General features: G+C 38.5%; 1 protein-coding gene across 1 annotated transcript in view; it reads right to left on the bottom strand.

Moving 5' to 3' along the window:
* Window positions 1–16046, bottom strand: part of SETD2 (SET domain containing 2, histone lysine methyltransferase) — a gene marked incomplete at both ends in the record, with an annotated part of 89228 nt that overhangs the window by 14416 nt on the left and 58766 nt on the right. Inside the window, 3 exons of the mRNA XM_084246757.1 lie at window positions 4374–5043; window positions 8741–8924; window positions 12609–12657. Of these exons, the coding sequence (XP_084102883.1) occupies window positions 4374–5043; window positions 8741–8924; window positions 12609–12657 (903 nt within the window). The remainder of the gene's footprint in view (window positions 1–4373; window positions 5044–8740; window positions 8925–12608; window positions 12658–16046) is intronic.

Raw genomic sequence — 16046 nt, 5'->3', positions numbered from 1 at the left:
AAAAGAGCTAACAAGAAGCCCTGAAAAACAATCTTACTGTTTTAAGAGGTAATGCTACCAAGGAGCTACGCAGTAGATAGGTATCCTGTATTTAAGGGCAGATTTTGATCTTATGGACTGAAATTCTACCTAGTACAATGATTCATAAGCACTATGACAGTCAAAATGCAAAATATAATAATGCCAAACAATACCAGCAAAGATCTAAAAAGTCTGAAAAGGCCAATGTAGCCATCTGAGAGATTTCTAGATGAGTTATTACTGAAGGGACACAGACAAAAGAAGAGGAAGAATACAATACTTGATTCAGCATAGTGGAAGAGCGAACAACACAGATCATATTCATTGTCAATACAGAATAATCAAAATAGTACCACAAAATCTGAGAGAAAAATGTATACATTAGAACTGCATTCATCTCTGGGCATTTGGGACCAACATGAGAAATCTGTGCAACATCAAATACTCTGTAGAAACAAGTATTATCTCTCTACCTTTTTTTTTTTTTTTTAAAGATTTATTGATTTATACAAGCACTGGGTACAGTCAAAAGGGCGGGAGGGTGAGAGAATTCACCAGAGCCAGAGTGGAGAGCAGAACAGGCAGAGTGACGAAGTACACTGCTGAGGGGAGCAGCGGGCGGCAGGAAAGGTCTGCGTGCCATGTGGGACCCTTGCCAGTGGCTGGGGATCGAACTGGCACTTCAGAGGCTAAGGGCAGCTTCGCAACCCAGCGCTCAACCGCTGCGCCACTGGGGAGGCCCTTATCTCTCTACTTAATCTTGTCCCAAATCCTATAATCTGGTTAAATCGAAAACTTTATTACACTAATGTTATCTATTACCCAGGTAAAAATGAATCAAGAGACCAACACAAAATAAGATATTAGCAACAAAGATCAAATAGTATTTAATAAAAAATTAGAGTATACTCTAAAAAGGGAAGTATAAATAATTCTTAAAATACTTCTTTAACTTTGATAAAGTAAACCATGGAACAAAATATAACTAACTGGGCTCTATTCTATGATCACCAATTTATTTGGAAATGAGTGTCCAAGAGCCCTGACACACAGAAGGAAGCAGTCTTCAAAAATGGATACAATAAGCAAGTTATTATGCATGTGGTGAGGAGGGTGGTGGAAGAGATTAGGAGGGGGCTAAAGCGTCTGTGCTGGTAATCCTGATTTTAAGCAGAAATAGTTTCTGGGAGGCTGAAGAAGAGAGTAAACTTGGGCCTCCCAGCTGGGGCAGCAGGTTGAGCGCTATGCTGTGAGGCTGTCCGCAGCCTCTGCAGCGTGGGTTCGATTCCCCGCCAGCCAGGGAGATACTACACATGGCGCGGCAAACCTCTCCTGTCTCACCTGCTGCTCCCCTCAACAGTGTTTTTGGTCCTTCTGCCTGTTCTGCTCCCCACTCTGTCTCTGGTGAATTCTCTCACCCTCTCTTGCCTCTGGTCTGTACCCCAGTTCTTGTATAAATAAATAAATCTTTGAAAAAAAAGAGTAAAGTGATAAATTGTAACTCTCCGAATCCACAATGCTCAGCACTAGATACTGTTTTACAGGTGAAATTTGGTCTCAAACAAAACAGGCCTGAAGGTCTCCTCTGGGAGGTCAGATCTTTGGGCCAACACCAGATAGATGATCTTCATTCTCTGTATCTAACAGCTGGTTATGTTACTACTCTCTCAGTGTTAAAGCAATTGTAATTAAACCTTTAAGGCATATGGTACATTAAATCTATCATTATTAATATTCATCATGTTATATAAACCTCAACTACTCTGAGGCATTCTGCTCATAATATAGATGAGAAAAACTACAACTGAAGAATATGGGTGCCAGTCTCCAGAACATATAGTAAATGATGGACTAGGACTCAAGTCCAACATCATCTCTGATCAAATTATCTCATAGAAAAGGGGAGGATAGTCTGAACCATCCTAGTTCATTTACCTACTACTCCAGTACACACAAAGTGGACAGCAGCGGGGGGAGGGGGGAAGGGTTATCAACAAATAACTCATCGGTAGGAACAGACTAGAAAACTGGATGTAAGTAAAAATGTGACACTTAAGTCTTAGGACTTAGAAATCTTTTGCCACTGGGATGGAAATCATCTTGAACTTGTGCCTATATATTTTTTTTCCAATAAAACTCATACATTGGGCCTCCCTGGTGGTGAAAGGGGTTAAGTCTCAGCACTATGAAGCAATCTGCAGCCACTGCAGCATGAGTTCAATTCCCAGTCAGGGAGCTAACCTACATGGCACAGCAGACCTCTCCTGTCTTGCCCACTGCTCCACTCAGCAGTGCATTCCAGTGGGTTTGCCTGTTCTGCTCGCCACTCTGTCTCTGATGAATCCTCTCACCCTCCTGCACCTCTGGCCTACACCCCAGCTCTTGTATGCATAAATAAATAAATCTTTAAAAAAAACCAAAAGGACAATCATATGACTAGAGAGCTGTTGTTTAGACTCTACTACCCAGATTAAAACACACACATAGGGAATAAGAAGGGGAAGAAGCAGACCATTTTTCTTGTATCTGTGATACACATTTTCAGGGAAAAACAAAACTAATGGCTTGGTTCAGTAAGAATATGGCAAGACACAGCAGACATTACATAAGAAATTTAAGATCCTTAACACATTCTATAGGAGGTAGAATTTAACATACACACAAAAAATTTTAAAAAGCATATATTAAAATAAAAATACATATATTAAAATAAAATATCTGATGACAATGTCCATTTTCTTATCAGCCTTACTTATTAGCAATATAACATTTGTTTAAAGCCAAACATGACAAGGAAAAAAAACACACACACAAAAATAATTATAATGTTCAGTGTAGTACTATTTGTAAGAAAAATGACTTTCAATTTAACTGATTACCTGAGGAAAATGACCTCATAAGCAAATGGGATATTAGTCACTAAGATGTACATGTTTATACACACAAATAAAAACACAGTAACTCAGAAAAATGTCTAAGAATCATGGTAAGTAGGAAAACATGGAATAAAACCCTTCAGGTTTTCAATATTACAAATTCATAAGATAGATAAGCATGTGATTCGGGAGATCAAAAACATGAAAGTAGTTAACAGAGTTAAGGTTTTGAGAGTTAAAATAGGACACTTTGTCAAGGCCCTGTGAATAAAATTTTGAATCACCTTCATCACAAAAATACTAATAAAAAATTATTCATCAATACTATAAGTAATGTGGACAGGTGACATCCTTGCGAGACTCTACCCTCCACAATAATTCACCTTTAATGAGTGATGAAGACTAATGGGAGAGATACAGGAATACAGTGAGGATAGTGTTTTTTTGTACATTCTTTTCTTTAAAACATAAAATGTAGTGTTTAACACAAAACTCTATTTTGAAATGTAGATTCAGTATATTTTTAGTCTTTAAATTTAACATTACTATTTATTACCATAGTAATATCCCAAGGGTCAATGTATCACACTCAATCTGACAAACTTTGTGATAAATGTAGGGTATAAAAACACAATATAAAAGCTGGGTCTAGAGTAAGAAAAGGGCAAGTCATCTCTGAACTCAATTACCATGATAAAAGGTTCTCCTGATTGGGACATAGAAAAATGAACTGTATATGATTTATTGCCTATAAGCAAAAAGGAAAAGAGTAATCCAAAAATCAGTCCCTCTCAGTTAAAAAAAAAAAAAAAGGCCATGGTAAGTAAGTTACTTACCATGTAAGTAACTGGAAAGTGACTCTCAATCTCATGTTTAATCTTTTTTTTTTTTTTAAAGATTTATTTATTTATTTATTTGTACAAGCACTGGGTACAGTCAGAAGCGCGGGAGGGTGAGAGAATTCACCAGAGCCAGAGCGGGGAGCAGAGCAGGCAGAAGGACCGAAGTACACTGCTGAGGGGAGCAGCGGGCGGCAGGAGAGGTCTGCGCGCCATGTGGGACCCTCCTCTGGTGGCCGGGGAGCAGCCGGGGATCGAACCGGTGCTGCAGAGGCTGCGGGCAGCTTCGCAACCCAGCGCTCAACCTCTGCGCCACCAGGGAGGCCCCTCATGTTTAATCTTCAGATAACTATGATTCTGGCTAATAGTTTGACTATAATTTTATAAAGGACTCTTGTTTGAGAAATATCTGGCTAAGCTGCTTCTTAATTCCTGACCCACAGAAACTGAGATGTAAATGTAATTGTCAGATGTAAATTGACAATTTTTGGAGGAATTTGTTATACAATAATAGATAACTAGTGTATGTGGAAATTGATCAATATATAAAAGTGAACAATGGCAGGAATTCCCCCTTCCATCAGATTTAACATTCCATAAACAGAATATAAGACAGACAAAAAAGTTTCAAAATTACCTGTACAATCGGTGGAGTTGTCTGTGAATAGGGTGATGTCACACCATAGACAGTTGGACATGTCTGTCCTTGATAATATATGGTTGCTTGAGACTGTGCAGGAGAATACTGCTGCTGTACACTGACAGACTGTTGGTTTGAATCCCAAACTCCATAATTCTGTCCCTGGACTGGGCCTGGGGCCGGCACTGGTAAGACAGCAACACTGGAGTCCTGATGTACTACACCATCACTTTGGGCCACGTACTGTGAACTGGAAACTTCCACAGGGGTTGTTACGTGTGGTACCACTGGCACAGGTGGAGGTGCAGCAAGGGGTTCTGTAGAATGTCCCACCATGGGTTGCGCATGATCATAAGGAGCAGGAGAACACACAGGGTCCATACTGGGTGTGGGCAGGAGCACCTTCCCAGCATTAGGGTTGCTGGGATCCACATAGGCCTGCATGGGATAACCTGGTGGGTAACCAGCAAAGGGGTGGTGGGGGGCATTGTAGCCAAGAGAGTCATAGGGCAGTGGAGATGTCATTCCCAGGTTCTGCATCTGTTGCTGCTGTTTCTGAGCCTCCCGTTGAGCTACCTCTTGCTCAAATAACTTCCGACGCTCCTCTGTAGAGAGTTTATTGCGATCTTTAATTCGTACTTTCTTTTTAGAAGTTGGTGTATCATATCTACAAAGGAAACAGTAAGAGGACCACAAAGAGTTTTCCCCTAAATCATAGACATAATCAAATAACTAATAAACGTTATGCCACTGATTAATAAGCCATAAACCACATCAAATCCAATTTGGCAGTAGATAAAAATCATACTCAAAGTATTTAAAGTGTCTTGCAGATAGAAGAATCCCAAGGAATTAAATACTTAAGATAAAAAGAGTAATTCCATACTAATTCTCAGATTGTAGAACTTCAAACTGAAGATACTTATATATCCCTACACAGATTCTTCTTTACAGTTGAGGACAGTTCTATAACTACAAAATCTAAAATTAAAACAAAATCCCAAATATACGAATAAAAGTTACAAAATCTGATGTATGTTATAAATGTTTGTAGTCAGGCAACTATCACTGATAGATAAGTGAAAGATAAGCATGTACATATAAAAATATGGGGAGTTATAATCACATACTCTTCTCTTTGGAATAGCATATATATCTTACTGCTAAGTCTAACACCCTATGACAGTTTTGACATATATCCCAAATAGATCTATAAGTTTCTTATCTATCAGTGATAGATAAGAACATGGATGAATTTCATGTGCAATATATTAAGTGAAATACTTAATGTGTACGCATATGTGTGTGTAGTGTATGATATATATATATATGACATTCTAGAAGAGACAAAAATCAAGGGTCAGAGAGCAGGGACTACGGATAGAAAGGGACTGTCTACTAAGAGACATAGAGAATTTTTTTGAGGTGATGGAAGTGTTTTATCTCATGGGTGTGATGGTGGTTACATAATTGTACATTTGACCAAAGTTATCAAAATATACATATTTGATGTATTTGTATATACATCAAAATATTGTAATTATCTAATCTGATTAGCTAAAGCAGATTTAAAAACTGATGGTGAGCAATGTAAACAAAAATAGTGAATAAGACTTTTTAATATTATGAACTCCACAAAAGAACCCTTTTAAAGGAAGGTCTAAGAGAAAAAGGAAAAGAAATTAGTAAATGTAAATAGCTAAAATTATTACCTTGTGTTCCCATTAAAAAATTAACAACTAATAGGAGGGACAAAAAGGAATGATACTACTAGACAAAGATAGCATACAAATTGGGGAGGCTGACAAAAAGAAAAAGAAAAATACCGGATGGTCTCACTCACAGCAGGAATCTAGAAAACTTAAATAAGGGACCAGGAAAATGAATATAAGAAAGTGAAAATCAAAATCAACAAAAAACTATGAACCAGAGACACTTTTTGGGGGGTGGGGGGCGGGAGGGGAAGGATTGGGGTCAGAATGGGGCGTTTGCAATTGTATGGGGGAATATAAAAATAAAATTTAATATTAAAAAAAAAAGAAAAAAAAAGAAATATCAGTATGAAAAACAAACAAACAAAAAAAACAAATTGGGGAGGCTGAATAAGGTTAATTTTAGTGTCTTAAATTCAGAATGGTTAGACTGTATTGACTGAAACAACCAGTTATAGAAATGCCACAAAGGATTAAACTGCATTATTAAAAGAGATACAAAAGCAGTTACCTTACAGGAAAATTTATGTCCTGAAACACTTTTATTACAACAGAAAAACGGTGAAAATTAATGAGCTAAGAATCCCAAATTCAAATTGAGAAATTTAAAAAGATAAAATAAATCTTAAAAAGCAGAAGGAATAAAAACACAAGTAGAAAACATTAACAAAATAAAAAATGCTATCATACTATGATTTGTATTGGAAGTATTATTAGCAAAATAACAGTAAGGCATGAGGATTAAAAAGCAAAACCAAAACAAATTCATACGACACGTACTGCTGACAGATAAAAAAGGGCAAAACTCCCTGAACTATTCAAAGTTAGTAAGAGATTCGTATATCATTAAACATGAGATTAATACAGTAAAGTCAACTGCAAATCTAAATACCAGCAATAAATTAAAATTTTACAAGAAATTAAGGTCCTTAGAAATAAATGCACCAAAAGATATCCAAGTCTTTCTGGAGAAAATTATAAACAGAGAGGTTAAAGAAAATCTTTCTTTATTAAATAAATATGAAAGAAAACCTAACAAGACAGAAAAATGCTCAAATACACAATTTGAATATGGGAATGCAAATATTCAAAACTGTAACGATGTCAAGACCCACAGAATCATCTTTGGTGGGGAAGGGTAGTAGGGGAACTTGAGTCCACAATTTGAATATGGGAATGCAAATATTCAAAACTGTAACAATGTCAAGACCCACAGAATCATCTTTGGTGGGGAAGGGTAGTAGGGGAACTTGAGTCGATAGAAGGGAGGGGAGAAACTGGAAACACAGATTCCAAGGAAGAACACAAGTCTGAGAAAAGAACAAGACATACCAGAAAATCAAGTAGTGCCCTGTCTTACTTGCTATCAACATTTAATTAATATAAGCGTCATTGCCAGTCCAGAAACAGATCTTCCCATAATATATGAAAACCAACTGAAGAGAGGTCACACTACAGAGCAATGGAGAAAGGATAGGTTTCAAGTAAATGGTGCTAAGATAATTGGTTTATTCACTGAGAAAAAAAAATGAAACCAGATCCCTAGCTTTGTAACATAGAGGAAAAATTAATATCAGATGGTTAAGAATTTTTAAAAATTTAAATTCTTTTTCTTTAAGGAAAAAAAGAGACTAGCATTACAATCTCAAAGACAGTGAAGAATTTCTTAAAACACAGCGAGCACTCATCAAAGGAAGCACAGAAAATATGATACATTCAAACACACTATAATTAATAAATTCTGTACATCAAAAGGCACAGAAAGAGTTGAAACACAAGCCAGAAACTGGGGGGAAAAATTTGCAAAAATTATCACCAAAACACATATTTAGAATGTATATTAAGAATTCCTTAAACTCAAAAAGACAATAAATGAATAATAAATAAAACGACACCTCACAGAAGAGAATAAAATAATCCCCAAAATATAACAAGATGTTCAATCTATTTGGTAACTAGGAGAATGCAAATTAAAACCTTGTTGAGTTACTATTATATACTCAGTACCAAATTTATAAAATTATGACATTATATGAATACTGTATCTCATATCTTTTTATAAGTAAATTTAATTTAAAAAGAACTTCTCTGGAATAAATGCTTTCTAGTACTTACAATGACTATTTGGCCTGTTTTTCTACCAGTATGACAAAGAAAGCCCCTGACACAGGATCAATGAGCATTCTCACTGGTATGACACGATTCATATGAAGAGTTATCTCTACCAGCCCCACTCCCCATTAAAGAACAAATTTCAGTTTACCCAAATAGCATTTAAATGTTATCAAGTAGAAACTATTTAAGTACCAAAAATCTGTTAGTCTTCACAACTATTATTATTGTCAAAAGAGACAGAGACACACAAGGGGGGGGGGGCAGGGAAAGGAGGGATTGGGGTCAAAATAAGAGGGTTGCAATTGTATGGGGAATATAAAAATAAAAAAAAAATTTTAGAATATTCACTTAAAATAAATAAATAAATAAATAAATAAAAACAGAGAGAGAGAGACTGTCTCAATATTTCAGTATAGTTTTATACTCACTCACCAAGAGACGATATTTACTCCAAAAGCTTTGTGCTCAAACTCAGAAGTATGTCTTGGGTACTTTCAGACTTGCTCAGAAAAGAGTAACTCAACACAGGGCACTTACCTGTCATCAGGTCTTTTTGTTCCCCGCTCATAGGCAGAAGAGGGTGGTGAGAGGGAGCCCCTTCGTTTCCTTTTCTCTTTATTTTGAGTTTGTTTGTCTGGGTCTCTCTCTCTTGACCTGTTAGGAGTCTTTGGAGCAGCTGTTTGATCTCTGAAGCCAATAGCATCCCTTCCTCGTTCAGTTACTGAGGGAAAAGCATTTTTTAAATTTTACTTAGGACACTTTCCTCCATGCTGACAGTACATCAACTGTGTAATAAAAATTCTATCCAACAAATGAATCTATGAACTCCTCTCTCATCTACCCTGAATGTAGATGAGACACAAGTCTTGTATGTCTGTGAACTCTACTTTCTAAAAATCTCTTCCATGAATGTCCTTTTTTACTCCCTGGCCCACCCTCCCCTGCCAAAACCTCAGTCCAAGCATCCAATATTTCTAACAAGTTCTGTGGAACACATGCATGCAAAATATTCCCGTTCCCTTTGGCAAAGCAGTCTGCTTGTCAGTTTAGAATGTAAAAGCCTTCTACAATCCCTGAAACCCTGCATATTTACAATTTATAGACAATCAGCCTGGCATGATAAGCATGAAAACCTTAGTAGGAAAAGGTTAATTAAAAAAAAAAAAGCCAGTAGACAACTTTTTACGAACTACATTTCAAAAGGAAAATATTTCAGAGACAGGCAATAACAGGTAATTAACCCAGAAAATTATGAAAGTCAGAGAGCTACATCTTTTAAAAAAGTTAATGTCCTACTGAAAGATGGTATTACTAATCTTCTTCATTAGTCTCTACCTAGAATGGTCTTGACTCAATTCCATTGCTACAGCTCCCAAAAACTGTCCTAGTACTACTTTTCAATGACCATGCCTTCTAGTTTCTCATTTCCTTAAAAAATCTAAATTCAACCACTAAATTTCAGCATAAATTCACTGGCATTAATTTCTATTGTTTGTATGTTAGAAATACTGCTACCTGATTAACCAGACTGTTCTCTTCTTGAGGGAAGAATTTCTTGTATTTTTTTTTTAAAGATTTATTTATTTATGCATGTAAGAATTGGGGTGCAGGCCAGAGGTGTGGGGGTGAGAGGATCACAAGGGACAGAGTGGGGAATAGAACAGGCAGATTGACTGAAAATGCACTGCTGAGGGGAGCAGCAGGCAAGTCAGGAGAGGTCTGCTGCACCATGTGGGCGGCTCCCTGGCTGGGGATCGAACACTTGTGGCTGCAAATAGCTCCATAGGCTGCATCCTAACCCCTTGCGCCACCAGGGAGGCCCCTCTTACATCTTTAAAATAAATATCCCTTAGCCAAAGCAGATTTTCAATAAACATTAACTGGTTTTTCATTTTCTCATCTCAGAAAAATATGCAGTTGTTTCCTCCCTAGTAATAGGGTTATTAGGCTTACACAAGCCATTCTTCCAGTTCTTTTTAGTTGGCCAAAAGCTCCATTTATTGGCAGAACAGTTACTAATATATATAGCCATTTATGAGCATTTTTTAGTGAGAAGCTAAAAGAACTCATCTACATCACATGCTAGGAGAAAATGCCATATAAGGAAAACAACTGTTTCAGCTCACAAGGTGTTAGTACAACCACCTTCTGTGTAGTACTATTATCTTCATTTCATCTGAACCCACTCACGATTACTCTCAAACCAGGTTCCTTGCCCTGGTGTTCATTTCCTTAAAATATGGTTATTTCTCCACTATATCCTGGCAAAGAACAGGAAACCACACCAACACTTCATATTCTGACTGTGCCTTAGAATATGTGAGGCAGAGGGCCTTCCTGGTGGCGCAGCGGTTGAGCGCTGGGTTGCGAAGCTGCCCGCAGCCTCTGCAGCACCGGTTCAATCCCCGGCTGCTCCCCGGCCACCGGAAGAGGGTCCTGCATGGCGCGCAGACCTATCCTGCCGCCCGCTGCTCCCCTCAGCAGTGTCTTTAGTCCTTCTGCCTGCTCTGCTCCCCACTCTGGCTCTGGTGAATTCTCTCACCCTCCCAAGCTTCTGACTGTACCCAGTGCTTGTATAAATAAATAAATATTAAAAAAAAAAAAAAAAGAGTATGTGAGGCAGAGTAGCCATCCTATTTTATTCAGGCTGATTTTCTCCCATTATAAAATGAAGGTAAAGCAAGATTATATACTTCCCAAATTATTTCAGCATTCTTTTTAATTTTAATTTTGAAAGGTATAAGAAGTTTTTAAACTGCTTAACATTTAGAAACCAGGCTTGTATTACAAACATTATTTTATTCTAAAAGCTTGAGGCTAAGGGGCGTGGGGGAGACCCATATATATGAGAGCGGGATTGAAGTTGGCACACAAAGGCTGCTTCCTGAAAAGATAATAAGCATCCATTATAGACCATGCCTCACACCTCTTAGAGGATTACACCAGACTAGGTATTTGTAAAATACTAGGAGAAAATCCTTGCACATGTTTAAGATTTGCCTATCTTGCTAATGATTTCAGTGGGCCCCAAGAAGTTAGCCTTTGATGACTGCCTCTGTAAGGGTACCATTGGTTTTACTATCAGTACTGCCCAACTCTGCCTTCTTTCTTATGCAAAGAATTTTTTTTGTAGCCATAAGTAGGATGTATGACTACAAAGATATTAAACCAGTAAAATTAAAAATATCCAAAAGATAAAACTATGATGCAAAGGATACCTCACAGGTTTTTAACAAATAGGTTTTAAGATTATAAAAAACTATTCATGCCATGAATAATCAAAAAGACCAAAACCACACTGATCACACCGGCTCCCTTACTCTATTTATATAGTAGGTCAGTGCTGGAGGGGCTGAAGAAGCCAACAGCCACCATCATTGCTTTATCTCTGAAGCAGCATGCTGGAAACATAAGGGATAGAACTCAGAAACCAAACTATAATAGCCACCCTATTATTTTTAATAGTGAATCTTTTTTCTAAAAAAGATTTATTTTATTTATTTATGTATATAAGAGCTGAGGTGGTGGCCAGAAGCATGGGGGGTATGGAGGAATGAGGATTCACCAGAGACAGGGTGGGGAGCAGAGCAAGCAGATTTACTGAAATACACTGCTGAGGGGAGCAGTGGGACATGCTGCGCCATGTGGGTCAACTCCTAGGCTGGGGATCAAACTTGTGCTACAAGTGGCTGCTGACAGCGTCATAGTGTTGAGACTTAATCCCCTGCACCACCAGGGAGGCCCAATAGTGAATGTTAACCTCAGATTCCTTGAGGAAAGTTTTGAACTTTCTTCAGAAAAATGAAAGCACTCCAGGAATTTTACATATAAACATCTACAGATAAAAAATTTTACAAGACTAGGGCCTCCCTGGTGGCGCAGCGGTTGAACGCTAGGTTGCAAAGCTGCCTGCCGGCCTCTGCGGCGCCGGTATGATCCCCGGCTGCTCCCCGGCCACTGGAGGAGGGTCCCGCATGGCGCGCAGACCTCTCCTGCCGCCCGCTGCTCCCCTCAGCAGTGTACTTCGGTCCTTCTGCCTGCTCTGCTCCCCGCTCTGGCTCTGGTGAATTCTCTCACCCTCCCGCGCTTCTGACTGTACCTAGTGCTTGTATAAACAAACACCCAAACAAACAAACAAATAAATAAATAAAAATAAAACATGCTTCTATAAAAAAAATTTTTTTTACATGACTTCTAAGAATACAGATTTTAGAATGTCAGCTTTAGAGGAACAAATGATATAAAGAAAATCTACTAAAAGCCATGACTTCTAAGAAAGCAATCCCAGTAGTAGAAGGGTCATCTCCCTTGGCAAACCACATAGCTAAAGTTCTCAGGTACCCCTGTGCATTTCCAAAAGAATATCTGTAAAAGTTATGTACACAGAATATTTCTGAATACCTACTTGTGTTCTCCTTTTCAGTTTGACTTTTCTTTGGAATTCGATATACCTCCTGCAAAAAATAAACCAAAAGGGTTATTAGTGTGGAAGAGAAGTGATGGCTGCTTTGAAGATGACTGGTTTCACAGGGCAATAAAGAAATAGAAAGGAAATACTGGTATTTAATTAGTCTCCAAAATTTCACTGACACTCTGCTTTAAATAAGGATATATTCTGGTCCCTTAAAACTATAGACATGATATATATAAACCATATGACATCTATATTTAACACTTCTACCACGCTCATATGATATTAGTGAAATAGTAGACGACTAAGTAACTGAGGCATATTTCTGGGTGAAATATGATTACTGACAATTTTAATTTCCATATGCCTTCTGCATATAAACTGAAGTCAACTAGAGTTCCTTTACTGAGCATATTAAGAACAAGTAGAGTATCTCACATATACCACACCTACTTAAGAGAAGAAAAGGTTAGTAGTAATACTGCTATATAAATAACACTTCAGAAAAATTTCATGTATAAAGAAATTCCATGCTATTCCTATTTCCCTATAAATGAAAAGCCTACTTGGCTAATGGCTAAACGCAATACCTATTTTCATATTGTTGCTATTTTAAAAAGGAAAGATAAACTTTAGATCACTGCTGCTCTTGAAATAGCAATGTTAATATGCGACAAAACTTCACAAGAAATGTAAGCTATGTCTCTAAGCCTCGAGGTACCTTTACTTGCAGTGTGAATATAACACCTACAACCTGTTTTGTTTCCCAACAATCCCCCACTGTTCTAATCCATCAAGCTCTTGGGCATGATACTTCCTATCTAGTCACCTTGTTAATTAGGGGGAAATGGCAAACCCAAACATCCTCAATAGTACATCACATGATACCCTCCCTTCAAAGAAATCTTGCAATACTAACCATACCTGTATGACCCAGTAATCCCATTTTTTAGGACTTGTACTCCCAGAAAATCAAACTCGTTCCACATAATTGTCGGTTCTAGCAATATTTGTAAAAAACTATTCTGTGTGTCAGGCATCATGTTAAGCATTTCACACACATTCCTTACTTGAGCTTCAAAACTACACTATGAAGTACTATTATCACCGTTTTACAAATGGGAAAACTAAAAACTTAGCAACTTTCCCTAGGTTATGACAATATTAGATGATGTGATTTCAGAACACTTATCTTTTGTGCTAGATGACACAGGATATGGCTAACACATCACTTAAAGGAGTATGATAGTTTGGTGATTTACGAACAAATATAAGTAGGTAGCATCCTCCAGCCCTCCTAGCCTCTCTTTCTATGTAGGAATTCCACCAGAGCTGTGATTCTCAAAACTGGCTGCACAATTAGATATTTCCAGTGAAAATTTTATAGAAATACCGCCCTAGGCAAACTGAATCTAATACTACAGGTGTGTGTCCCAGGCATCTATTTTTTTAGATGCTCCCAGGTCATTTTTATACCCAGAGAAGTTGTTCTCTTAACAACCCTGACTCACTCCTTTCAAAGGAGAATTTGCGAGAAAGAGCTAAGCAAGTAATCCTGACCTCAGTTCAGAGTCACCTGGGCTCTTTCTCCTCTTGGGATGCTTTTGCTTATAGAGAGGATATATTCCAGTCTGCTCCACTGAGGAAGGCCTGGAGTTTGTCTAATTTTCAGTATATGTAGCTGTGGGTAATATTGAATCAGCAATAAAGACACGAAGAAAAGGCTGGCATTCTTAGCTTTGATTCCTCTGTTCGTTTCTCAGGAAGGTTACCAAATTTGGAAAAAATAATGCTGCTTATCAATTGGCACCTATCCAGACTGGGGAAAATTAGGTATTCTGATATCATGCTCATTTGCAAAGGATGCTTAGAACAAATATTGAGAGCTGTCTGTGTCAGCTAAGGATTACACTATTTTGACCTATTTAGTTTATTTTGCTAAGGTGTTGGTATTATAAGTATTCATTATCAATATTCAGAGTAATTTACTACATAGTTGGAATGGGTCCTCAAGTTGGGGACCCCTTCTGTGATGACAGTTAATGAACCAGAGAAAATGCTTCTCATAAATATTAATTCCACTCTAAAAGTTTACAAAAACTATTAGGTGGAATGGTATTTTGATATTCACCAAATGGACTATTATTACTAAGTAGTGTTCAATTGCTATTGACTATTATGTACCTAGCACTATGTTCTATCAACATACACTGAACCATTCAAGAATTACTAATTTGATCCTTCTCTTCAGATAGCCAAAGCTGCATAGATAATTTAAGCTGGAAATTTAGGACAGTGAGGACCTGAAAGTATAATTGAATTTTTCCAAAGCTCCACAATAAAGAAAGGCAAGAAAGAGTAGCTATGTGAGGATTACTTTAACATTTTAGGTCATTCTAGTGAATAAGTCAGAACCTATGTAGAAAATGTGTATGAGTTGACTCCATTCACATTTTTATGTAAGATCACTTTATGTTTTAAAAACTATTCAGGAGGGCCTCCCTGGCGGCGCAGCGGTTGAGCGCTGGGTTGCGAAGCTGCCCGCAGCCTCTGTAGTGCCGGTTCGATTCCCAGCCACCGGGCGAGGGTCCCACATGGTGTGCAGACCTCTCCTGCCGCCCACTGCTCCCCTCAGCAGTGTATTTCATCAGTCTGCCTGTTCTGTTCCCTGCTCTGGCTCTGGTGAATTCTCTCACCCTCCCGCGCTTCTGACTTTACCCAGTGCTTGTATGAATAAATAAATAAATCTTAAAAAAAAAAAAAAAAACAAGGGGCCTCCCCGGTGGCGCAGCGGTTGAGCGCTGGGTTGCGAAGCTGCCCGCGGCCTCTGCGGCACAGGTTTGATCCCCGGCTGCTCCCCGGCCACCAGAGGAGGGTCCCACATGGCGCGCAGACCTCTCCTGCCGACCGCTGCTCCCCTCAGCAGTGTACTTCGGTCCTTCTGCCTGATCTGCTCCCCGCTCTGGCTCTGGTGAATTCTCTCACCCTCCCGTGCTTCTGACTGTGCCCAGTGCATGTATAAACAAACAAACAAACAAATAAATAAAAATATGCCTCTATAAAAAACAAACAAACAAAAAAAAAAAACTGGGCCTCCCAGGTGGCGCAGCGGTTGAGCGCTGGGTTGCGAAGCTGCCCGCGGCCTCCATGGCGCCGGTTCTATCCCCGGCTGCTTCCCGGCCACTGGAGGAGGGTCCCACATGGCGCGCAGACCTTCCTGCCGCCCGCTGCTCCCCTCAGCAGTGTACTTCGGTCCTTCTGCCTGCTCTGCTCCCCGCTCTGGCTCTGGTGAATTCTCTCACCCTCCCGCACTTCTGACTGTACCCAGTGCATGTATAAACAAAAAAACAAACAAACAAATAAAAATAAATAAATAAACATGCCTCTAAAAAAAAAAAAAACTATTCAGGAGACCTGCATATTATTAAAACA

The sequence above is a fragment of the Talpa europaea genome, assembly GCF_964194135.1.
Source record: "Talpa europaea genome assembly, chromosome: 11".
Classification (NCBI taxonomy): domain Eukaryota; kingdom Metazoa; phylum Chordata; class Mammalia; order Eulipotyphla; family Talpidae; genus Talpa; species Talpa europaea.
This window is presented reverse-complemented; position numbering and strand designations above follow the sequence as displayed.